Source organism: Pseudomyrmex gracilis, unplaced genomic scaffold (assembly GCF_002006095.1).
Source record: "Pseudomyrmex gracilis isolate BER0280 unplaced genomic scaffold, ASM200609v1 scaffold_67, whole genome shotgun sequence".
NCBI classification, from domain to species: domain Eukaryota; kingdom Metazoa; phylum Arthropoda; class Insecta; order Hymenoptera; family Formicidae; genus Pseudomyrmex; species Pseudomyrmex gracilis.
Window position 1 is genome coordinate 123,607 of NW_018020651.1, and position 25,364 is coordinate 148,970.

Consider the following 25,364-nt stretch of genomic DNA (forward strand, 5'->3'; position numbering starts at 1 on the left):
AAAAAAAATCCGATAGCATTATTATTTCAACTCGGGTCGTCCAACTTAACGACCAATCGACACGCCGGATATTAATTTCTTATCGATTGTTCTCGAGGTGTCTCGGCCGTGCGCGAGTTTGGCACAACCGAGCAACAACACACCAGTTCGACCGGCGCGCCTTTCGCCGTTCGCGCAAGCGAGAATCGTTGTATCGATTTTCGTGCCGATAAGCCGGTCATGTACCGTTGCTCCGGACAACTTACCTTTTCTTCCTCTCTCCGCTCTCTCCCCCACTGCTCATCACGTTGAGATTTCTTTTTATAGCCGAAAGTAAATTACGAACATCGCTCGCTACAATATTAACGAAAGTCGCGATCGCAAACAAATCGACTTAAAATTTTAACTCGAACTTTTTGTAGTGAAAATTTTTCGAGCGACGAAAAACCTTTTTTGCATGTAATAACGTAAATTGTTTACAGTCGTACGACACGTATCAAAAATGCAAAAAAGAAGCATAGATCAAGTATAAGCAAATAATTAATGTGACTTACTGTGAAAAAGTTGATCGTTCTGGACGATTGCGCTGATTCTTAAACGGGCGATACGAAGCCACTACCCATCGATTGCGAGCTGCAACAGAATAAATGTAAACTTCTTTGTATTTCTCAGAGAGTTATTTGTGTTCGTGAACTAAATATAAAAATTTATTCAATTTAAATATAAATTTGCTTGGTATTTTCTCCCGAATCAACTGATTAAACACGATACTAAATATCTTTTACTTACCCTTTGTAAAATGGTTTAAATGCGGTGGTAGCTTCCGTTGGCGGTAAACTGGCAGTGGTTTGATGTTGGTGGAGAATGGAATTCTGACCGACTGGCGAGAAGTCTTTATGCGGCGAGCTCTGCAATCGCGAGCTGAAGGACGACGCGTTGCTGGCCGAGCCCGTGCTAGATAGATAACCACCGTTGCCGGGATGATTCGCGCCGTAGGGATTATTAGGATTGCCATTAGTCGCAGCGGCGTTGCTAGGACAATAACCACCCGGTGGCGCCTGGATCACTCCGTTCGGTGTGGCCACCTTCATATTGGGCGGCGTTTGGGGTGGAGTGTCCGTGCCAACTTCGGGAAACCCCGCCGCCGCCGCTGCCGAAGAGGACGCGCTCGAGCTCGAGCCTGACGACGAGTTGGGATTGTAATGGAGTTGGCCGCCTGATGAGGATGAGAGGAAGCCGCCGTATCTTGCGGCAGCACCCGAATACGGCGCCGTCGCTGCCGACGGGCTCATCCCCGCCGAAGAGGGTAGAGCAAATGAGCTGCCTAAGCTCCCTCCACCACCCCCGCTGCCACCACCACCAGCAGCGCCACCTCCCGTGCCTCCCGGGCCAAGCCAGGGTTGTTGCGAGTGATGATGATGTCCCTGAGTCGGCACGTGATGTTGCTGCTGTTGCTGTGGATAGTGTTGCTGATGATGCAAGTGATGATATTGTTGATGGTGGGGATGCGAGGGCGGAGGTGGTGTCTTGCATGCTGCCGTGTCTGCTAGAGACCAGATTTTAGGTTTCGACGCTGGGATTGGCACACCACCCCCGCTGCAATCAGGCTTAATGCCTTCATCCTTCAGATGATCCTCGCCGTAGCCTTGGTGATGATGATGATGATGTGGCATCGTGTGATGGAAATGTTCGTTTCTCCGACGTTCGTCTTCGAGGTCTAAATCATCTTCATCGTCGAGATCCTTATCGTGTTGTAGAAGCTCCGCTTTCACGTGCCTCATTGGCTCTGAAAATAATTGACGAGATTTTTTGTAGACATTTTAAACATTGAATGAGTGTTGTGTAAAAAAACATGGGAGTAAACGTCACTCAAGTGTCTCTCGTAAAGTTGACTCACTTTCGTAACGCCTAAGACAGTTCGCGAAAGTGGATATACGAGAGGAATATAGGCATTAATGGTTTATAATGCTCGACGCGCGAAAGTGCGACGTAAAACGCGAGTCATCGTAACGGGATTCCAGTGTCGTGGAGGGTCGCCGAGCTGCGGGAAAGTGCGGGTATTCTCCCTTACGCTTCTATATAGTTAAGCTGTAAGGGATGCTGTGAAAAAAGGGAGCGAAGCCTTCAACCACTTTGGGGCGCGAGAGATTTCAGTTTCCCCTCGGGGCAGTGAGCGGGCGGGAAGATGAGTTAGCGAGAAAAAGAGAAGCGTATCCCTTTTCTTTTTCTCCGATCTCCCTGTTCCGCCGTCTCTCGGAGCACTCCACGAATCGTCCCGACCGTCTGCCAGCCAGCCAGCCAGCTAGGTAGCCACCGAGCGAAGCCAGCCAGTCAGTCAGGGGTGAGAATTTCATTAAGAGGTTCGAATGTGTCGGCAGAGGGTTTACTTGATGGGTCGTCAAGCGATAATTCCCAAGCTCGAAGGGCGTGCTGTGCTACAGGAGTAAGAGAAACGTGGACAGAGAAAGAGAGAGAGAGATATTAAGAAGAAAGGAGAAGGAAAGAAAAAGAGAGTTTCGGTTTAGGGCGCACGCACCCCTTATAAAGAGAACCTTATGGGCCAACTAAATAGATACTACCGTCGAGTCCACAAGTGGCTCTTTAACTTTTGACCCTCTTTTATCAGACGTTAATCTCATAATCTTCGCGCCGTGTGCGGCCGGATTCTGTGTTTAAATTGAATAACTAAATTGTATTGGACTTGAGTTTAAGGTCAAATTGTTCAATCTGCGATTCATAGAAATGCATAATAAGTTTTTTCTTTCGACGTTTCTTTTCTTATTTTGTGCCGGTGGATAATTTAAAAACCATTATACATACGTACATAAACTCTTGTGTGTGTGTACATATATATTTCTGTATCTAACTTTACATAACAATAGCGGACACCAAACGCTGAGAGTTTGAATATATTTTCCTCGAAATACGAATATTTCAACCCTCGCCGCATACGTGGCTGACAGTTCGTGTGACCTATCTTCCTCAGACTCGGCGTAGAAATTCATGAGCGCGCCAAAAGCTCCCCTTTGAATTTCTAAGGGTCACCGGCAAAAGTGTGTGTATACGCGTGTACATTCGTTCGAAGTGTCAATACCCTCTCGTAATGTTTGTTTTTTATACAATAAAAAACCAAAAAACTTTACGACATAAGACATTAACGCTTTCACACGAGGAAACCGGCGCGGTAAATCAATTTCCCATCGGTTTTCGTCAGTCTTTCCTTCTCTCTCTCTCTCTCTCTCTTTTTCGGCCGACGCGCACATCGTCGGAGTACTCTCCTCCGCTCGTGCGCCGGTCTTTTGAAATTACGAGCCATTGCAGGCACGCGTGACGCAGTACGACAGAACCTAGATATCCTGAATCAGGAGAGAGACCGATACGATGAGAGAGATAGAGAGAAAGAGAGAGCAAGAGCGAGAGAGAGAGAGGGTGAGACTCGATATTGGCCAATGTGCGGTGGGGTAATGGTGGCCATAGGAGGGTCCGTACCATTCGTCTCGCCGCGGGCGCCGATACATCACCGTACCTCGAACCAGCGTTCTCTCGCGTGTATCTATATACATTCACAGTGTATACATATGTGTATATATACACATGTATATGGACCTCGTGGCACACGGAGTGTATATGGTTCTACGGATGGCTACTCAGCCCGGGCGCACCCTCTCCCTCTCGCTCACGCATACAATTACACGAGCTCGTCTCACACATCGTGTGTATACCACCTACACTGGCTCGCGGCGAGCTCACGGGCAAGCAGCCCGGTTCAGCCTGGGGTACCAATACCAACGGGCGTCGGCCCGGTCCACCGGGGGGACCAAACCGAGGGCCATTAATCTCTTCGCGCGGCAACCCGCAACCCGTCACTGTGTTTACCCACATGTGAACCATTATGTCCGCCCCCGCAATATAGAATCCGCATCGTACTTCGCTGTGAATTCCCTAACTCGCCGTTTCCGGCCGCTGCAGCAACGAAGAAATAGAACGCGAGTCGCAATCTTCCTTTTGGGACGCAAATATCTTCGATATTCAAAACCGCAATTTGGGAAACGGGTCGCACGGTATTCGGATCCTTAATGAGCGTGTGCGGCATGCTTGCCGGCAGAAACGAGCCGATTTTGCAGCCTCGTACTTTGGAATCGCCGGCCATAAACTTTATATTCGATGAGCGCCTTACAAAAGTCTTCAAAAACCGACAGGTAAACGCAGGTGACACAAGGTTAAAAGCCTCATAATCGATCTTAAGATGAATAACAAGGTTAAAAGCCTCATAATCGATCTTAGGATGAATACGAGACTAAGACACATTTGTCTACGAAATGACCATGAACGCGACGAGATGAACAATAAAAATAAATGACACGAACGGCAAAAGGAAGTCAAACAAAAAACGAAAGAACTATGTTAAGAAAAAAAACGTTCTGTCAACCGCCCGGAGCGAAGTCGTAAGTTCGACTCATTGTGCGCAAAACGTAGCCGGTGCGCTTGCGCAATATGAAAAACGTCAATTGATGGACATTCGATATCACGGAAACTAGTCACGCGAGGTAAACACGCCATCGACATTCCGAAGCCAAAGAGATCGGCTCGCCTTGCCGGACCTACCTTCGAGAAACGATTCTAAGGCTCTGCCAACGATACTTTTCGCTGAATAAACCGGATGTTTCCAGCGATAGAAATTTCCCGACAACACACGACGAGTTATCACGAATATTGTATTGCGCGGTTGCTTTTTTCAGACTGTCTTCGTAGGAAACGCTGCCGGCTTGTGGTTGTTTGAAATATATATTATTATTATCCGCTTCTCTCGCTCGGCAACAATTTTATACCGCCGCGCCGCGGCGCGGCGTTAGCAGACACGCCTCTCGTCTCATTTCGTTTCGTACTTTGCAATCTTGTTAGTAGCGCGAAACGGCGGGTCTAAGATTTCGCGTGTTAACGTCAGCTCGCCCGCGACTGCGAGCAATTTTCTAAATCGTTCTCGCAGATAGCGACGTGAAAACGTGACGGCTCGTATCTGGAGGCAGCATCTTGCAGAGTAATGAATTCTGACTCGCGCTGTCGGGCAATGGATATACCAAGAGTGTAAAAAAGAAAAAAAAGCTTACCGGTATCATCGAGGCCTCGCCTCGCCTCCTCGCCGACCCGATCGCCCCTGTTGTCCGCCGCGAGATCGTCCTTCTCCTTATTATCTTCGGAATCGGTGAGCACCGCGTCGTCGTCATCGTCCGTCTTGTTCTTCGGCTCCCAGGTCATTTTGTTCTCCTTTTTGAGACGTCTCCGCGCATTCGCGAACCAAGTGGAGACTTGAGTCAGCGTCATCTTCGTGATGATAGCCAACATAATCTTCTCGCCTTTCGTCGGATACGGGTTCTTCTTGTGCTCGTTCAGCCAAGCCTTCAAGGTTGCCGTCGATTCCCTCGTGGCATTCTTCCGCCGTGCGGCCAGATCGTAACCAGCACCGTACCTAAAAAAGACAAGAGCGGCGACTTACAATGAGACTGTCTCTGAAATTTTTTAAAAATTTTGTTACGCGCGAGTAAACAGCGTCTTGTAGAAAATAGGAAGTACAACGTAAAGAAAAAATCGAAGCGCTCAGCTAAACTGTAAATAATTTCACAAATTATATATTTAATTACCGCACGTACAGATTTATCGCTTAAAACACGCATTCTCATTTTACACATCCAGAGAAGTTCACAGATACTGTGTGTGTAATGCGGCCGAGATGTTGTTGATCACATCACGCTAATAAACGTCAAATGCACTATTAACGACTGAGTAATCGCCATTACGCTACGTTCGCTACGTCGCTTGCCTGCCAGAAGGTAACTATTGTTCCATATTTGTCGAAGCGGGACACTCCATTCGAGAAGTGGTATCGTGTCGAGGGTGCGAATTCCCCGCAGATTTTGGCAAGTCCGAAGTGCTCTGCACGAGCCTTCGGCTTTCCTAGATTTGTGTCTCTCTCTCACTTCTTTACTTTCCTTTTCTCTCTCCCTTCCTTTCTCTTTCTCTCCGCCTTGCCGAGCATCAAATCCCTCCGGAATAGGAGGGCGGCATCCTAGTGGGTCGAGGGTGATACTCCGGCAAATATATACGGGGAATAAACCCCCAGCGGCGGCGTGATTCCATCGTGCACCCCCGGCACTCACTCGCCGTAATGGCGATTCGATCGATCCCCTCTCGCCCGTTCCCTTCTCGTTCGTTCGCGTCTACCTCTCTTCCCCTGTTCCTCTTTCTCCCCCCCTCCAACGAAGAACCCGGTGAGCGATGTTATAGGTGGGATACTGTTATATACTACAGGCTAAAATACCTATCGACAATCCATCGGCTGTGAAACGATGGAAGAGGCACGCTGGTTCACGATAGTGGTGGTGGTTGTTAGCAACGATGTTTTGCTTCGTGCGGAACGCATCTTGAAGAGATGCTGCTGCTTCTCGTCGGTGGCCAAGAATAATAACGATTTTGTGATATCGTGAATGACAAATCGTGATTGGAAAGCGAATATCGAGAAACTTTCAAAATATTGATGCTAAATTTACAATTTATCAACGTATCTTGTAAAAAGTAATGGATGACTATATGTATGCATGTATATAAAATAGTTTCAAGATACATTGAATCGGAAATGTTGAACCGCAGCAGCGGCATCGATTTAATTATTACTTAATCTTGGATCTGGCAGTTAAATTATGGCAGTTTCCAGATACGCGGAAATGATCACAATAGTGGGTTCACAAGATTGTTTGAGCGATCGGGAAGACTAATAGAGAAATAAAGTCGGTGTCAGATTTCTATTTCCACTCTATGTAATCGAATTAGACGGGTTTGCTGAGCAGCAATAGCCAGATGATTGGAGAAATCGTTTAGCGCAAGCAGAAGGAAACCAAAGAGCAAGGGAAATAGAAAGAAAGAAAAGCGGAAATCGAACGAACGGCGAATGATTAGGCTCCCGCTTTCACTCGACGAAAACAAGGTTGCGCAACCCCCTTCCATCCTCATCCGATCGCTACAATCCGTATCCAAGATTGCCGAGATGACCGCGATGGGGATGGAAGCAGCAATCCGCAGGAAGCTGACTCGAAGAAGGTGGAGGACGTTTCACCCTCTATTAAACTCCCTCGTACAAGGGAAAGGCGGCCGGGATACGCCGTCAGTAAAACGAGCCTCTTCTCGACTTCCACGGTTCTTCCTTTTTTTTTCCTTTTTGCTCTCCTCGTTCCTGCTGTTACCGCAAGAAAGCGGCCATGTCCTCGAAGGAGTCCTATCGATTTCGATAGGCTTCTGGACTCTGTTGCCGAGGCGGTTGCGACCGAATAGCGACGTATTTGCGAAAGATGAAACAATTAAATACAAGACAAAAATATACCACAACTTTCTAAATTTCTTGAAGCGAAATCTAATTTTAAACGATAGTGAAATTACTGCTACTTGTAATTAGTAAAAATTCACTTTTTATAAAAGTGTGTCTGTTGAACTCGGACTGAATGTGTCACTCGTTTCAAGTGAATAATTATATCATTGCGGAAACAAATATTTATAAACTTATATTTATCTTCGAGTAAATTGGAGAAAGTTGGAGAATCGATTCTATATGTGAGTGAGAAGTCACTTTTAATTCAAGTGGATCGACAGTCGCTTTATTTCTCGAGTGCATTTTCACTTTACGGAATTTAAAAAAAATATGTTACTTTTTCGAAAAATCGAAAATACTAAAAGTTTTTGAAATATACATGACCGTGTGCAAAAACGTCTGCGTATGTTAGTATAGTAGTCTATGTGTTCACACTCAAAGGTCAGTCAGAAATCGACAGCGGTTGACGACGCTTCTAGATATAATCAAAGTTCGCCCCCTTCATTAATATGCGCAATTTCGACTGCCTCCCACACGCTGTGAGTGCTGCGCCGGCGCTGCGCTGCGCAATTATCTACATACACAACGAGTCCGCTTGACATTTACATACTAAGTGTACCGTTGCGTGCTGAGAGAGAATCACTCGAATATATCGACGTGATCGTATATACGCGAATGGTCGCGATGCAGATGCGACGATGAATGGCGGCGAAACAAAAATCTGGTGAATGCGCAACGAACAACGTAACTTCCATTTTTATTGTTTTTTTTTTTTTTTTTTTCGGTAGCATATTTTGATTTACGAAAAATTTCCGCCTGTTATTCCCGTCCAAATTACACTTCTTTTAATGATATAACAATGTGTGCCAAGTTCCATCAAAAATTAAAATCAGCAAACAGAGAGATTTAGTCCGGTCAGGTAATAAAAAATATTACGCCACTGTTGGCGCATTACGTGTATCGTAGTTTGTGTTCAATTAAAACGGCAAATAATTTATACGTTATAAAGCACTTGTTGGTGTTTTTATATATTCTAAGGGATTGTAAATGAAGATAGCGATAAACATCTACACGCTGTGTTCGAACACTGACGAGACTAGTCAATTCTAAGTGATGGCCGCTATCTACAATCGTACAATTTTTCATCGCGGTTCTCTGTTGATGTTGAAGCGGAATTGCGGAACGAATATTCTTAAAAAACTCAAATGTGTATAATCTGTGTGTATCGTATAATTTGCTCCTATAAATGATTAATAAGTATATAAATGTACAAATCAGATATATTCCGTGATATAACTTCAATTGTTAATCTGTCACTCTTTCTTTGAGAGATAAGTTATAACGGTTTATTTAAAATGGTTTATTTCTTTTCAGCTTTAAACCGAAACTAATGGTAAGCAAATAGAAACGAATAACTACTTTTCAATTGCCGAGGTCGAAAGACCGATAATTAAATGTCAGAAACATTGCGATATCGGATGCAGCAAATTGATTCGCGCAATAACGAAATAAATAAACTCGCAGTTATCGCATCGCCGCGCGTATTTTTGCGTAGCTTGGGAATTAACGTCAATTTCGAAGCGCGGTACGCTCGCGGAGGTCGAAAGGGCGGAGAGAAATATATTATATGCGAAAACGCGAAATTGGTGGCGTGCGCACGCGGTGGGGTAGGGGGAGGAAAAACAGGAGAATCGTCGAATATCTAGCGACGGGCAATAACGATGTGAAAGGGTGCATAGAGGAGCGCGTAATACTAGACACTGGCAGCACTCGAGCGACTCATTAGAGGCTTTGCATATGGTGGCGTCAACCTCGAAAGGTTAACCAATATTGGCAGAACGCGCGTAATTACGTCCTCCAGCCTCGTATAGCCGTGTATATATATAGATAGCTTCAATAGTTACGCCCGGGTTCGGATGCGCAAACGTTTCCTACCAACCAACCAGCCAATCTGGCTCTGTCTCTCTCTCTCTCTCTCTCTCTCTCTCTCTCTCTCTCTCTCTCTATCTCTCTCTTCCTCTCTCTCTCTCTCTCTCACTCTGCTCTTTGCCTTCCCGTACAGTCGCGTATAGCTTACGGCCGCGTCTGCTCCGCAGTACCATCGACAAGATCCGCCCTCTATAGTCGTACAATTGTTGGCGTTCTACTATGAAACGATATGCTGTCTACGTCTAATCATTGACTTAGTAACTTTCTCCTTGTTTCAACACAGGTTAGATAATAAAAGGTGCATAGTTGCTGTGTAGATCAGTAAAACTAAAACTACGATCACACGCGTCCGCATATCTCTAACGGTATCAGCATAAACTAGTAAATTAATTTTTAATATTATTAATTGCATTTACTTAGTGCAGCTCTTGTAATTGTTTTATTTTGCCGTGCTTCAGAAATAGCTGCTACAACGGTAAATCGATCCGTTCGATTTTTACTTTAATCAAACTATAAAACGTGAGAATTTCCACAGGAAGACTTTTTTTTTTTTTACTTTGCCGGCGACTAAAGAGCAAGTCTTGCACATGTTCCATACGTCGACATGTCAAGCGATTTTTCTGGAATTATACCAGTCCAAGCATCTTTCTCCGGATGGCAGACAGAAAGGACGTGAATAAGTAACCGGTTACGGAAAATCAAAGGCAATCATCAAAGAGAAAGAAAAAGATCGCACATTTCTCTATGATCCTAACATAGTCAACGTCTGTAAACGCGATCAAAGACTAAAAACTGGTATCTCCCGATTGGGTCAAAATTAAGTTAGTATCGCCGCACATTCGCTGACACGGTGTCCTATCTTTTAGTGGATAAAAAGCGGCTTTAGCTTCGTCAAACGTATACGTTAACGATTAATTATATAATTATCGATTTTACGCATCTCTCTCAGAGCAATTTTTATTTCACATTTTTAATTTTTTGCGTATGTTACCGTAAATAACGTTTTGTTAGCTTACGTAACGACTAATCTGTAACATTTAAAGTTCCGACTAAAATATGTACAGGAAACGAGTAAACGTATTCATATCCATCATCCAATAATGAAACAACAAGACAGTGAGGGTCGAGTATATCAGGGCAAACGGAGAAAAAGAGAGAATTCCATCAATTTACGCGAAGGCAAACACACAAAAAAAAAAGATACACTTCTGTCCGTTCAAAGTGTTCCCAAAGGAACCTTTTCGCGGGACCAGTAACGACGTATTTCTCATTTCCTGTAATCAGAGCGTTCGCGTCGAAGCGACCCAATCGAGCCGCTTCAATTTACACCCTCTGTCCTCGCGCAGGGTGACCTTCCTTGTGTCGCCATACAACACAGTCCGCAACTTTCAACGCCGCCGATGAAACAATAGCGGCCCGTCGGCTTCGAAAGTGACGGGGGAGGAGGGGGGCACGTAGTAAACCCGTTAAGGGAAGAGAGCGGAGATGAGGGAGAAGAGAACGAGAGAGCGGCCGTCGTATTATTAAGCAAGTAAATTAATAGAGGCTTGTCCGTGAGTGGTGAGAGAGCGAGACAGTAAGGGCGCTGAATTCTACGATAAACAATGCCTACCGTTGGAGTTTCTCTGGTAGGCGCCGCCACCGCTGAGCACATGCACAGGCACTATACAGAGCGAAGGGGTGGGCTCCGAAGAGGGAGGAAAAGTCTCCCGTTGCGTGAGTCACAGCGCGCGTCTGCCTATGCGTGAACGTCAAGTATATGTGAGTGTTGCGTGTGTATGTGTGTTCGCCAGGCGGACACGAGGGTTGCTAAGCGAAGCAAGTAAAGCACCTGTGGGAGCCGACTCGTTCGGAGGATACGGAGGTGGCTGGGGAAGCAGTCGAAAGGGAGTAGACGAACGCGGGGAGTAGAGCAAGTATACGTGCGAGGAAGTGTACGGCAGGAACGAGGCGACAGGAGAGAGAAAGATAGAGAAAGAGGGAGGGAGGGTTTTAGAGCCAGGAAGGAAAAGAGACAGGGAACGGAGATAGAGCGAGAGAGCACGGAGTCGAGAGTAAAGTGAAGAGTAGAGCAGAGAGGTCTGGCGAACCGGCGAGCCAACCTCGGGGAGGAAGCCAATCAATAAACTCACTCACTCGCTCTCCTACGGAGAGAGACCTACTGCTCTCCCTACGCTCGCGATGTGGCGATACGTATGTGTGCGAATGTGTATGTGAGTTCAGTATATATACATATGTATATATGTACGTAGGTATGTACACACGTCCAACCTGGGAGCCTCCATTATATACGCCCACTCGGCTGCCTACAGCCATTTTGTAGCCGTCCGTCGTGTTTGGCCTAACTCGAGCGCCGGTACCTTCAACCCCCTTGAGCTCGACAGAATTCGGAAATCGCGACAACTACCGACCGAATGTCGAATCGACCAATGACGATTATCAGATATTATCGAACTAATGTGCCGCACATTCGTATAGATAACGGAAATCTATACGTGTATATTTACATCTCGTGAAATGAGATTGATTGCGTATTAAATTAGACGCATTCGATACATTATGAGTAATATTGGCATATAAAAATCACGCCAGATTGTGGTTTCTACAACACGACGAACGGTTTATTTTACCCGATATGACCGATGCAATTTTAACGGTCCATACACCTCAAACGGTGCACTTCTCCAGGTGCACGAGCAAAGGGGAGATATTACGGATTCGCGATAACGATAACCGCGTCGTCACGCGGAAACACTTCTAGCAGAGTGTAACGCGACGGGCACGACGGGATCGTGACTCTTGTTTTAATGGCGGCGCGCGGAAGTAACGAGCCGAGGAGAAGAGGGGAAACGCGTTCTCTCTCTCTCTCTCTCTTTCTCCCGCGGTGGTGGTTTAATCTAATGGAGCCGAGAGACCATGAAACCTGACGATAAACTTACCCATAGGCGGCCAGGGTTGGATCGTAAGGGTAGTAACCCGTAGCAGCAGGTTGAAGGGCGGCCGTACCCCAGGCAGCACCCATGTCCGCCGTCATGCCCATACCCGTCGCGTCCTTCAGCCCGTACGGATTACCCTGTAAAAGCAGCGTGTATGATAAGGAGTTAATTTATTTAGCACGTTGCTTGCATCGTGCACATAAATTTCTTGACACTGTAAACATGACAAGATTTATCTTTTTCTCGAGATTCCTATAATGTTAAAACATTCAAGTTCAGAATAACAACACTTTGTTCAGTTTTAAATCTTGTTCCAATAAAAACAAAAACACTCAAAATACGCGATCGAGGAAATATGTGAAAAAATAAATTTTATATTAAATGAGATATAAACCTGTTTATAAATGACCTTAAAAGTTTCGTCTATCTAAATTCTTGCTGATAGACCGAAACTAAAAAATCAATGATCATATAAACATTTATATTCAACCTATATAGTAAGCGATTTGTGGATCTAAAATTATACAATATAAATGCATCTAAAAGAAGTCTTCCACCCATTTTGTGCTTTCGTTACCTTGTAACAGGACAGGTAAAGAGACATGAAAGAATTGAGGTAAAAAAAAAACCGGACATCTCTAAAGCATTATGAGGGGCAGGTGTCAACCAGTCAGTCTATTAATATGACATAGAGTATGTGGTGTCTTCACAGAACGTGTTATAAAAGCGCGTACTAAAAGAAGAATGAAACGGGGAGGAAAGAAATGAAATAAGAGAGACGAGTGAGAAGAAAGAGATCGAAGAGAAGCGCAGGTGAGAAGAGAGAAGGAACACGGCGGCAGGTTATGCGGTTAATGGTAGCACAATGGAGGATATTATTAGCGCAGCAGCTTAGAAGTGGTTTTTGGCGCCACGAAGTTTCGTGTTACATCTAGTCGTCGGTCGCGCGCGCGCGCGCGCGCGCGTCGTCGTCGTCGTCGTCGTCGTCGCAGTGTCGTCATAGCCGTCGTTGGCGTATCCTGATTCTTAATTCCGTCCTCGCGCCAACTCTCCCTGTTTCGATTTTCGAAGGTTCTGACGTGTGTCCTTGGCTCTCTTGCCTGACTGTAGCCTCGTCCACAGCCTTTAGTCTCACCTCGCCGTGGGTCTCTCCCTCGGAGAGACCTCGCACACGTATCTTCTTTTTTATTTTCCTTTTTTTTTTTTTTTTTTTTTTTTCAGAAGCAGCTTTAATAGCAAACTGCGGGTGGTCCGACGTCGACGCCTTGGACTATTGTTACAACTGCAAAGTCACACAGGGTCACCGACTGCCCGGTGTATAACCGATTATACGAGCGCGCCTGCATTAAGGTAGCAATAATCGTCGCGCGCGCCCCAAATCTTGCGATGCATGCGACGCATTAGGGAGCTCGACAGCGAGGTGGCTCAAACTTGACACATTAGGTTTGGCGCAGTCCATCATATCCATATTTTGCCACCACATATAATTACCTTCTACACAAGTTATCCCAAAATCGCGCCAAGAGAGTATCTTTTTTCTCCGTTTCAAAATAAAGTACTCTTTTTATTTTCTAACTGTATTATCGAATATTATTGTTTATTTAAAATACATAATTCTTTTTTACTAATTTTCATCGAGTCTATATCGCGATTACACTATTCTATATATCGATTATACTATTCTATAACATTAAGATAATTAATGTACTAATAGATGCAATATATTGTGAAAAGAATATCACGTGAAAATTTTCAATTTTCGTGCAACAATTAAACATTCACTCGTGTAAATAATATAATTAATGCCTTCTATTTGATGTGCTTCCGTTTTAAAATAAGGACCACCCTTACGCATCGTAAAAGTCTGGTTGTTATAAGATATTTTCGACAATCTGCACCGCGCCGTCCACTTCATTCAATGCTAATTCAGTTCATATTATATTATAATGCTGGTCGAAACGGTTGCCCGCCGATTTGAATCACGTTAAAAGCGCACGTGCTTCCTGCTTAATTCTACTCGATAAAAAAACCAAGAAAAAAATTGAAACACGTAAAAGACTTACGAACGATTGCACGAGGCCACATAAGAAAATATAAAAAATTATAGAAAATAAAAAATGTATTTTAGATTTTGTATGTTTAATTATTCCGATAATTAATATCAGTAAGGCTTATAATTGTACAATTATTAATGTTACACAAGAGGCGTATTAAAAACTCAAATATCAGTTTGCCATTTCACTAAATATGCGCACAATTATATTTGAAATTGCGAACACCATCAAGAAAAGCGTCACACACAATCTCGGCAACTGTCCATTTTCATTTCATGCTAATTAGTCAGTATCTGTACTTCACATTTTCGCAGTTACCACAAAGCGCTCGACGAGCTTAAATTAATATTGCTTGCATAATAACGCGAGCGCATTAACAAGATGACTGACAGGTTGTCACGGTGAAAATACGCTGTACACATTGCGATCACGCCTTTCTTCAAATGATTTGTCGAGCAAGATAAACATATATTAGATATTAAAAAGAAAGAATTTTTTTCTTGACTTTAGTAAATATCTCAATACTGAAACCATTAAATTAGATCATAAAACTTGTAATGCAAATGACTAACTTTTTATTTAAAAAAATCTAGATTTCTCACGCAACTCAGAAAGATGATATCGCCACGCGATATGAATATTATGTCATAGACGAGACCGTTGAAAGAAGACGGCACATCCCCTTCGTCACCCTTCGTCAAAATGCTCAAAATTCCTAACAGTCAAATCGTTTATGACATTCCGAGCTACATTGTTGTATCGTGGGGTCACCCAATGGTCGCGTGCACCAAATTGTGCTACGACATTGAAATTCCACGAACGATTGGCTGTAGGACTGCAATTTATGCCGATAAAGGTGCAAAACTATGACGTCCGTCCGTCACATCGTCTCGCACGACAAATGACATTCCTGGAGTTTTGCCCGGTCAGAACTTAAACCAATACGTACGAGAGAGAATATACAATGTCGAGACTGTTCCTATATCGTTCTTCGACTTATATCACGTATCCATACTCATCAGTCTCAATTACAACAGAACTCGCCTCGACAAGGACAAGTAGTATATCAAAACAGATCAAGAAACGCAAGCATTTTATATTCGCTATTTCTCTCTATCCAGTTATTTAAATATTATTCTAGAATATTTTAAATAAATGTAATTTAACACATTTTTGTATGCAGGCTATATCTTGCGCGCTTACAATCTGTATGTAAGCGGACTAGTTTTGGCGATTTGACTAAAAGTCGAAAAAGAATTTTTTTAAATTGCTCCAATTACTAATATACTGTAAGTTTTCAAACCTACACGAAAAAATCAGTACGTGTCCCGCGTACAATATGTTACTAAAAATAATATAAAATTTTAATAAAACTCTTTTAAATAAAAAAAAATATATTTCGCACAAATACATTGATTCATATTGAATGAATAAATCTTCGCTAGAATATTTTATTTTTATATTCACAATAAAAGCTTTCAAAAGAATTGAATTATTAACGAGATTTTAATGTCGAAAAACAATATCGATCAAATTATTATTTATCACAATTGAACGAAAAATTGTAGGTGGAAAAAAATTTTTTGGCAAGAGTTCTCTTCAATGTATATATTCTCGCAGAATACTTAGGCGTTTTGCACCGCGTGTAACGATACTTACGCTGCACGTGGCGGTTTTGCATGCCAGTCGCGCTTAAGTGCCAATTATAAAAGCGTAACAATCCACGATTAAGAAAGGTACGCGTGTTACGCTTATCAATGAGCCGTAAAATAACGCACTGCACGATATCGCGAATCGGAATGTTACGAGTTTCATATTGTACTCAGCATGCGTACATACTCGCCTTCTCTATAGTGTCGCGAAATGTTACTATTAATACCGACATTACTGAAGTGTTTCGTGCAAGAACACGAATTGCGTCACTTAACAGAATAGTAAGCATCTTTTATTATTAATCAAATCACTTGACATCTTGCCACGTGTGTGCACACAAGCAAAACGAGAAAACTAAAAGAAAATATTAAGATCACTATGTTGTTGTAATTTTGACGTTATTAATGTTGCGCGCTATAATCACTGATGATTAAATTTCTTTTATTTGTAATATTTTAAAGTCAACCAGGAAAAGATGATTTGTACATTTTAAATATTCATCTCTTGAGCTATTTTAGAAAAATATCTGTATAAAGCTTCTGTGTTTTAACTACTGTATCGTGTCACTGCTTCGATATAAGACCAGTCCAGAAAATGGACGCGAGTGATAAAAATTCTCACCGCATTAAGGTAACATTTGAAATATGACCACATCGCGGACAATGCCAATAAAGCGCAAAACATCAAGGGAAAGGTTCAAAGCTCGAAATCGCGCCGTGTGCGACGCATTCCCAAAGGAAAATTGTTCCCATGCGCGAATCTCGGAATCCCCGTTACGCCGACACCGTCGTCTTTGTGAAATAAGACAAATCTGTCGGCTGATGAGAAGAGGTTTCCGTCTACTGCTGCGTGTGCTTTTCTGTATCTCGTGCAGTTATCTTTTTCTTATCCTTCTTTGCTTTTCTCTCTCTTTCGCTGCCGTCAGTATCCTCCGTCTCTGTTTCACGGCATCTCGTATTGATTCTATAAACTCGTTCGCGTTCTCTACGTGAGAGCGATGAGCACTTCTCCCTCTTCTTCTCGTCTTTTTTCTTTTTCCTCGTCGCTGATTCGAGATCTTGCTCGTTGCACCCGCGCGACGAACGATTCGCGCATGTACTAACGTGTGCGTGATTCCACACGTGGAATATTTGTCGGAATTTTATTTACGAACGCGATTAAAAGATACATTGCAATTAAAGGTGTATCTTTTTGCTTTAGAAAAAGTGTTTACGAAATCGATATATTGAAAAACTGGTGTAGCTCATAAAGCAGATGTGATTGATCGTACACGTGTCATTTTCAACTGTAAATAGCCAATGTTTTTCTCACATCTGTGTAAATCGTAGTACGTGTAATCGATATTAAGAACCGACTTTATTAATAATAACATGTTTCTTTCAATTTTTTACCGATCCCGCGGCACACAGATAACTAACGATAGATACGTATACAAAATATTGAGCTTATGTATGCAATTTGCCGAGTGTATTTAATTACCTAGATTATATGTTGTGATAGATCATTAGCACGCAAAAAACTGAATGCGAAACGACACGGAAATTTTATCGAATATTAAATTCTGTGTGACATCATTCTGTATAGTCTAAATGTAATAATAAGTTGACAATAATACGTTATATAGCGTAAGATTGCTTCACACGATTAATTTGTTAAATAAATATGTCGAAAATGACATAAAAATATAAAATCATAAGACGGACCGCGATATAACCGCGCGTGTTGTTCAGATAAGTGTCTCTCCCGTATCAGCGTTTATCTGACGCAGCATGCGCTGATTAACGCGGTAACATCAAAAAGCTGATGGCTTTTTTACTCGTACAAATATCGCGACTTCGTGAAAATGAAAATGTGTTGTCGAGATAGCTGTATGCGGTATCTGATATCAACTAATGACACATTTACGGCACATCGATGACACGTCTTTTCGTCCTAGGAAATTATCATTACACACATTCAGCACAAAGTGCCGCCATATATATATTAAAAGTTAATTTCAATGATAATTCTATCTTTTCATATAAAAATAGAGCATACTCTCTCTCGATCGTATATTACAAGATATATCTACATAAAAAAGAAATTGCGAATAGAACGCTGTTTCAAATTTTAAATATTATAAATCAGGAACTTAAAACGCAAGTTTCGCAAGATGCTTTGGACTCTTGCGAGTCAATGAACGCGCAGTCGCGGCTCGAAGGGAATTCTCCGGTGACAGATGAGCGCGAATTCGTCACCGGCAGTCTCCCTCGAGAACGTAACGAGCGACGCGCCTTCCGCGAACCGAAACTCAGGCAAGATTATTATCGGTCGCTTCTCAAGAACGGGACGCGTGAATAATTCGACGCGGCCCCGCGAGCACCGGCTGCGAAGACGCACGAAATTCTTGAACACGGGGTGATCGAGGAGCTCCGCGCGATTCCGACGTCCGAGAGGGTTCCGTCGCCGGGATTCCAGGCTAATTCGCGGCAACGCCACGTGCTAATCCGTCTTAAGTTAATACCGAAGGAGCAATAATCGCCCGGCACGTCTAGTACGACGAACTAATCAATCTGCATCCGACGACGTCCGTTTTACACGTTGCGAAGCGCGTTGTAACACGGAGCGATCGTTCATAAATTTGTCAAGAAACTCTTGTCTCGTATGTTACAAAGTTATAGCATATCGTAAGATAAAACATATCTCGAGAAAGACAGACGTTATTCGAAATAAACTCATAAATTAGGGGAGATTGAATCAGTGCCCATACAGAAACATATCTTTTCTTTCAAATTAATATTTTTTTATAGATAGAAAGTATAAATTTTACTACAATAAAACTCCAGTAATTTCAAGCGTCGCAATGTTGACTTCTTCTTTACAAGCCAATAGTTTCCCTCACTATTGATGATTCCCCGATATTTTTGAGTGACTGCGCAACTCGTAGATTGCGCATCTATCTTTATTCTAATAATCTAAGAGAAAGAGAAACATCGTATCTTTTGTTATCCGTCGGTTAACTAGAAAGGAAAGAAAATAATTTCGAAATCTAAAAAGAATCCCGGTCCCATGAAATAAATGCTTGAAATTATTGGAGTTCTACTGTAAATCTTAGTTTTCTAATTTATTATTGCATCAAAAATAAAATACTCACCAATGGAGAGTAAAACGCCGAACTGTCCATGCCGATACTGGGGTAAGGCCCCTGGTCGGTGGTGGAAGGTGTCGGCGTGGGATAGGAGGAATAGGAAGTCGCGGTTGGTGCTAACCGGGGATAAGTGCTCAACGCCAATCTCGCGGCGCTGTCGTATTGGCAGCTGCACACCGTTTGCCCCGTAACGGGATCCGTCATCATGGGCCTGCCGTTCTCGCAACAACCGGGCCCGGTTGCACCTACGGGAGTCGTAGCACCCCCGGTGCCCGCGGGCCCGGCCCCCGTCGTCGTTGTCGCCGACGACGAAGGAGATAAGGCGCCCGGGCTCAACGCACCCCCTGACGACATCGCCGGCGAAGTTGCTGTCGTAGGCTGTCCGCCGCTAACTAGCAACTGAAAATGAAAAATCGTGTTGGTTAATGCAACGTACGAAACAATTGCATATGTATTTGTTTTAAATATATGTATTTCCGTCTTTGCAATCAGAAATTAGCTTTTTCAACTTGTTTTGAGTGGACTTCGCTTGATATTTATGCAGTTGAAACTTAGTTTTCCAATACTGGGATTTTATTTTACATTTTTTTCATCCTATTTTTTTCTTGATAGCGACGATACATATAAATTACACATTATATGACCGCATATATATATATACACAGATATATGTGATAAGGACATACATATGTACTACATGTGTACATGCGACAATCGTTTCTTTTCTGATATTCATTCTTCTTTATGGTTGGCTTTTTTAAATCAACTTGCATCAGCGACCTCAAAACAGAAATATATTCACAAGCAAACGACTGATACTCATATCATGTACATGCAATATTTACTGTTAAATGCATAAGTTCTTTTCTTATTTTTTTTTAACTTTGTTGTTAGAAAGTTATCCATTGTTTTAAGAAATTTTAATCTTTCTCCTCTGTTTTCTCTCTTTTTATTCTTAAAATAAAGATATATATGAATAAGCATAAAATATAGATTTCAGATTTCATCCTTATCGAAGCAATCTTGGCGAATACCGGAGAGCGCGATTATTCCCCCACGATTAATAGCTCCATAAAGCCCGTATAAACAGAGAGGCGTCACTCTCACGTGCGTGCTCGCGCGCAGGAAATCGCGCCGGGGTTGCCTCACGCTAAATTAGCCCATTGTAAATGAAGACGGAATGAATCCCGGTAATTAATATGGCAAGGGCGCGGAGTTATTTCGAGAGGCTCGAAAGCCGCCGCCGCCGCCGCCGCCGCCGCCGCTCGAAAGCCGAGTTGTATATCCGCGTTGATAAAACCTTCTCCCCAACCTCTCTCGCATTCCAATACAAGAAAGAGAAAGAGAGAGAAAGAGAACTAAAATAAAAGACTGTGTGTGTGTGTGTAAAAGAAAGAGTGAGAAAGAGAGAGAGAGAGAGAAAGAGAGAACCCGGAAAAACGACTCACTCTCATATGTATACCTTTCTATTCGTAGAAATCACCCACGAAAACGCCCACAGCGCGACGCGCGTGACGAATAGGATCGACGAGAACTTTTATTCCCGCGAACGATTTTCTTTCGCGTTTCGGTGTTTACCTCTCTCGTGAATGATTAAAAACGTCGCTTATCAAATTTAACGTTAACGCGTTTATCACAAAAATACGGCAACTCTAGCGGCGAAGTTACTTCCACTAAAAAGTTTCCACCGGTGGGAAAATGTCGTCTCGCACGACAGAACTGTTTTTCTGTCATTAAGCGATATCACAAGAACAATTTGCTTCAATTTGCTATTTGCACAGAGAAAACTCAGATCGATAATATATGTACATGTAATCGAGCTCCGAGCGCGATACTTATGTAAAATGCTTTTTTTTTTTTTTTTTTTTCAAGAAAGGAACAAAAACTTGATGAAGGAAAATGCTTCATGCAATTCAATCCTCTATGTTATAATCTCATCTCACGCGGTTTACACGATTTGCGTATAAATTATCACGATTCGCGAAGCGTTCGTGAGAAAATTCGAGCGCTTCCGTTACGTAGAACCATTTCCGGCTCGTATAGTGTTTACAAATCTCGGCCTCATCGATTTTCCGCGTGCGTCAATACGCTCGCGTATTTTCATAAGAAATATCTCGGGATCTCGCGCCGCTGCAAAAATAGAAGGGAGAAGGGACGACGCGTCACATCGCGCGGGATTTCGGCTTCCGAAAGAACGAGGTAAACCCAACTTTTGTGAACAAAGACCCCGCATACTCCCATATTGGCGGTGGTGGTGTAGTGGCGAACTTTCGAGGACGTGCGCTACGTGCGCGCGCACACGTGTCCCCGTTCACGCACAGCAGCACGTTTGGGCGCGTGTATGTATGTGAAAGTATAAATGTGTATGTATGTATGTGTGTGCGCGTCGTCCTCGGACTTCCCCTCGGTCCTCTGTCCCGCTCTTTTTCTCGTCGCCTCTAACGAAACGTTCCGGGCACCTCCAGCGTGTCTGGAGCCATTCACGCCCTGCTGGGTTTCCCACCGGAACCTTTTAAGACCCTACTTTCACCCCCGCGGCAGCCGCCGGCGCGAAAACCCTTCGGATCTCGTCGTGCAGGAAGAGTCGCCGTGATATGGCCTTATCCCGCCACCGCCTCTTATGCCCCACCTTGTCGACGATCGTTCCGCGATGCGCTCGTTGGCGGAGCAACCACTCAAGGAACATGTTGAATTCCGCACGAATCCCGACATGCGAGCGCCGTTAAAAGCGTTTCTATTTGCAACACATGGATGGATACTAAATTATCCTCGAGTTTATAAAACTGCAAACGCATGAATGCGCAGCATATTATCCGCGAGATATTGCTAGAGCATTTCTTTATGACTGAGTATTTGCGGTTTGTAAAATGATATCATTGCTCAAGTACATTTATGTTCCATAAAGAGAGATTCGAATGACGAAAGCTAGCTCGATTATTTGACATCGTTGTCCAGAAAGTAGTCCAGATATTATTGTGCATAATTTTTTTTTTATGAAACATCATTATCTCTCACCTGTCTGTGGTCTTATTAATTTTATATGCGAGCGGAATTTTTCAAATTTATCAATGATCGGTTCTAATTGTCACATTTAATTTTCTAAATTAATTTTTAATTTTTAATTTTTTTCTTAAGTTTTTAAATTCTATTTAATAAAAACTTTCTTTATTTTAATAAAAATTGTTGCTACATAAAAAGTAATGCGTGCTTGTTGCTATCGTATTATCTCTCTCTTTCTCATTCTCATCGTATGATCACGATAACTGACATTATCACAAAACGAAAAACAATATTTCTGAAACGCGAGCGGCATCTTTTAGGAACAAGTCGATATCATGATTAATCAAGAGATAATCTATCAATTATCTATTTTATGAAATCGACAAGACTCGTCAATTTATGAATACAGAAAGCATTTGTCTCTGACAACTTTCACCATGCACAATTTAAGTAATGTTCATTGTAGCGAAAGACTGATGCAATCAATTTCGAAGTAATCTACTAATCCAATAATCTACTAATGAAAGAGAGTTTATATTAAAAAAAAAAAAAAAAACAAAAGATATATATGTAAAAAATATACAGTGTCTTTTTTAATCGATATACGCGTGCTTAGAAAAAATATGATTTTTTGCCAAATTCGATCACACATTTTCTCCCACTTGTATCTGCACGTGTGAGAATCTTGCTTACTTCCGCTTGTATCCATGAATGGTTGTGTGAAAACACATACGTACGTTCACATGTGCGAATGAAGGGGGAACGAAAGAACTCGAAGAGAAGCCGAAGTCCTCTAAGAACAGATCTCGTGCGTGTATCGTTGTGTGACTGGCCTTTTATAAACAGGATTACAAGTGTCCGAATGAAACTGAATAGTAGTTAGAGGCAATTATGTGTCATCGATATCATCTAAATATAAGAAAATAATTGACACATTTGTTCCAATTACCATACTCTCTAATCACCATAGATTTATTTAATTAAATCTGTGAGTAAAAGTTTAGTTTTTTTTCTATTTTTTTTTACCCTTGAGATAGATTTGTATCTGAACACAACAGTATCTGAAAAATCCTGTATTTATTTTTATATCCTTAAGAACAAATATTCGAATAAAACATTAAACTCTCGTAACCGCCAATTACGGGGACACAGTTTATAGTGAAAAGATGGCGACCATAGGAGATCGAATGTGTGGCCGATCTTTTCTGCTCGCCTTCCTTTCCTGAGAGACCGCATCTTCCCCGAGTTCCTTTCTCCCTCGTGTCGCGTCATGTATCTTTTTCTCTTCACCGAAATCACAACCATCACAAGAACGGGCAAGAATCTTGACTCTCCCTTCGCTCTGTACATCTTGGAACGATCTCTTGTACGACAACGATATTAACGGGCCCTTCTTTTCACGACAAATTAGTCTACGTGGCGACTTTTATAACGTGCGCAAAGTGAAGATCTTTAATTAAAATTTAACAGAATCGCCACGCGATACCATTGTCTTTTCCGTCGGACAGTCTGCAAAGTTGTGAAAGACAACAGTGCGGACGAGTCGAGTAGGAGTCAAATACTTGACGTAATGTAATTAATTATTCTCGATCTCTCTCTCTCTCTTTCTCTCTCTACATTTGAAAAAAATAGTCGAGTTTTACTTTATCAAATCACTAAATTTATCAATTAATTCATAAATTATGGAAATGACAAATTCTGATACATTACAGAAAACTATGCACAATATTTAGTGCGACAGATGATGTATAATGGTGGAGTTTACAAATTCGGTCAAATTGTTAGTTAGCAAGCTTAACGTGGTGTACTGAGAGCGAGCCGTCACGAAAGTCGCGAGCATTAAACGGGTGCGGACGCGGCAGTTTCACGTTAATTACGCCCGTCTGAGAGACGCGACAGACAACGCGAGTCAGAGAGTTTCGTGAACGTGGCTTTAAAAACGTCACCGCGCTCAGAGAGGACGCCTGTCGGAGGGTGGCGCGCGAGATCTATTTGAAGCGTTAAAGACTCTGTTAAAGTGGCGGTAACTCGACGTTAAGAAGGCGCGAACGTCGAGTACCACGGACGACTCTGGTGTATTTTTACGCGGCTCGTTGAAGCGTTTATCGACGCCGGGGGAAATTCTTACGAGCGGTTCGCTAGAATTAAATCAACCGAGAAGTCAAAAACGCCCGTTTCACAAATTATGACGAACCCGATTCCTTGAATGATTCTAAATCCACACAATTTATTTATTTTTTATTTTAAATAATATTATTATATATATATATATATATATATATATATATATAAACGTAAATATATTACGCATAAAAGTAAATATGTTTGCGATATCTTTGTCTTTTTAGAACACACCGTACATTTTTTTTATTTTCGTGAGTTTTTCGTCGATTTTTCTGAAATTTGCGGAAAAACGAAAAATGCGATAAATTCGCGCGCGCAAAACGAGGCCGTTCCTACGCGGATGAGACACGTGCAGCTTTAAACCGGCAACCGGTTTCCGCGCGACGTGCGTGTAAAGACGAGACACACAACTCGAGACCGTTCGGCAAGTACGTGCGAGAATTTGTGGCGTAATTGCCGATTCCGTCAATCATCGGACGACGGTGTTTTCATGCCGCTGCCAAATCCCGCGTGATACGAGATAAACAGCGCGTAATAACAAAGTATAACCGGATAACGACGGCATAATAACGCGAGTTAACGAAGTGAGCGGGAGCCTCGAAATTCTCTTTTCAGACATGCGATCGTGAGAAGAGCATAAAATGAAAGGCTAATATCTCGCCGGGCATTATTGTAACCGATGCGAAGCCGGCCAACAAAGTTGTAGTTTTACTCTGTAATTACACAGGCGCAGCAATTTGTATATCATTAAAAGCTATATGCGCTATTGGGAATAAAAGTTCCGCACGAAAAAAATTGGTTTATATTCCTAATAAATTATAATTAATCGATAAATTATAACAATCGAAAAGAAAATATTCTTATAACACGAAATAGTACTTTATTTATTTATTTTTTTTACGTTTCTTTACGTTTTCTACTATTTCTTAATTTAGTTCTTTGGCATTATATCTTTCTCTTACCACATCGCATCGTTACGTCTTTCCGATACTCGGATCATCTAATTACTGGTTCATGAAAGCAAGAGGAGTGGCGGGAATTAGCGAAGCGCTCGCATTCGCAGAGAGAGTTGAGCCAGCTCGTCGATCTCTCGCGTCACTCCTCTAGCAAGGGCTCGCTCGTCGATTCCCTCGTGATAACAATGGCCGCGAACAGTGCAAAAAGAGGGCGGCGTGAATGAAAGCGAGACAGAAAGAGGGAGAAAG

The 25,364-nt window shown here is 42.6% G+C and overlaps 1 protein-coding gene across 1 annotated transcript in view; it reads right to left on the reverse strand.

Moving 5' to 3' along the window:
- Positions 1 to 533: 533 nt before the first annotated feature.
- The window catches only part of LOC109854474 (homeobox protein araucan-like), a 30,497-nt gene continuing 5,666 nt past the window's right edge, over positions 534 to 25,364 (reverse strand). Inside the window, exons 2-6 of the mRNA XM_020427581.1 lie at positions 19,042 to 19,434; positions 12,205 to 12,338; positions 5,088 to 5,446; positions 769 to 1,765; positions 534 to 612 (exon numbers count right to left, since the gene is read on the reverse strand). Of these exons, the coding sequence (XP_020283170.1) occupies positions 573 to 612; positions 769 to 1,765; positions 5,088 to 5,446; positions 12,205 to 12,338; positions 19,042 to 19,434 (1,923 nt within the window). The 3' untranslated portion in view covers positions 534 to 572. The remainder of the gene's footprint in view (positions 613 to 768; positions 1,766 to 5,087; positions 5,447 to 12,204; positions 12,339 to 19,041; positions 19,435 to 25,364) is intronic.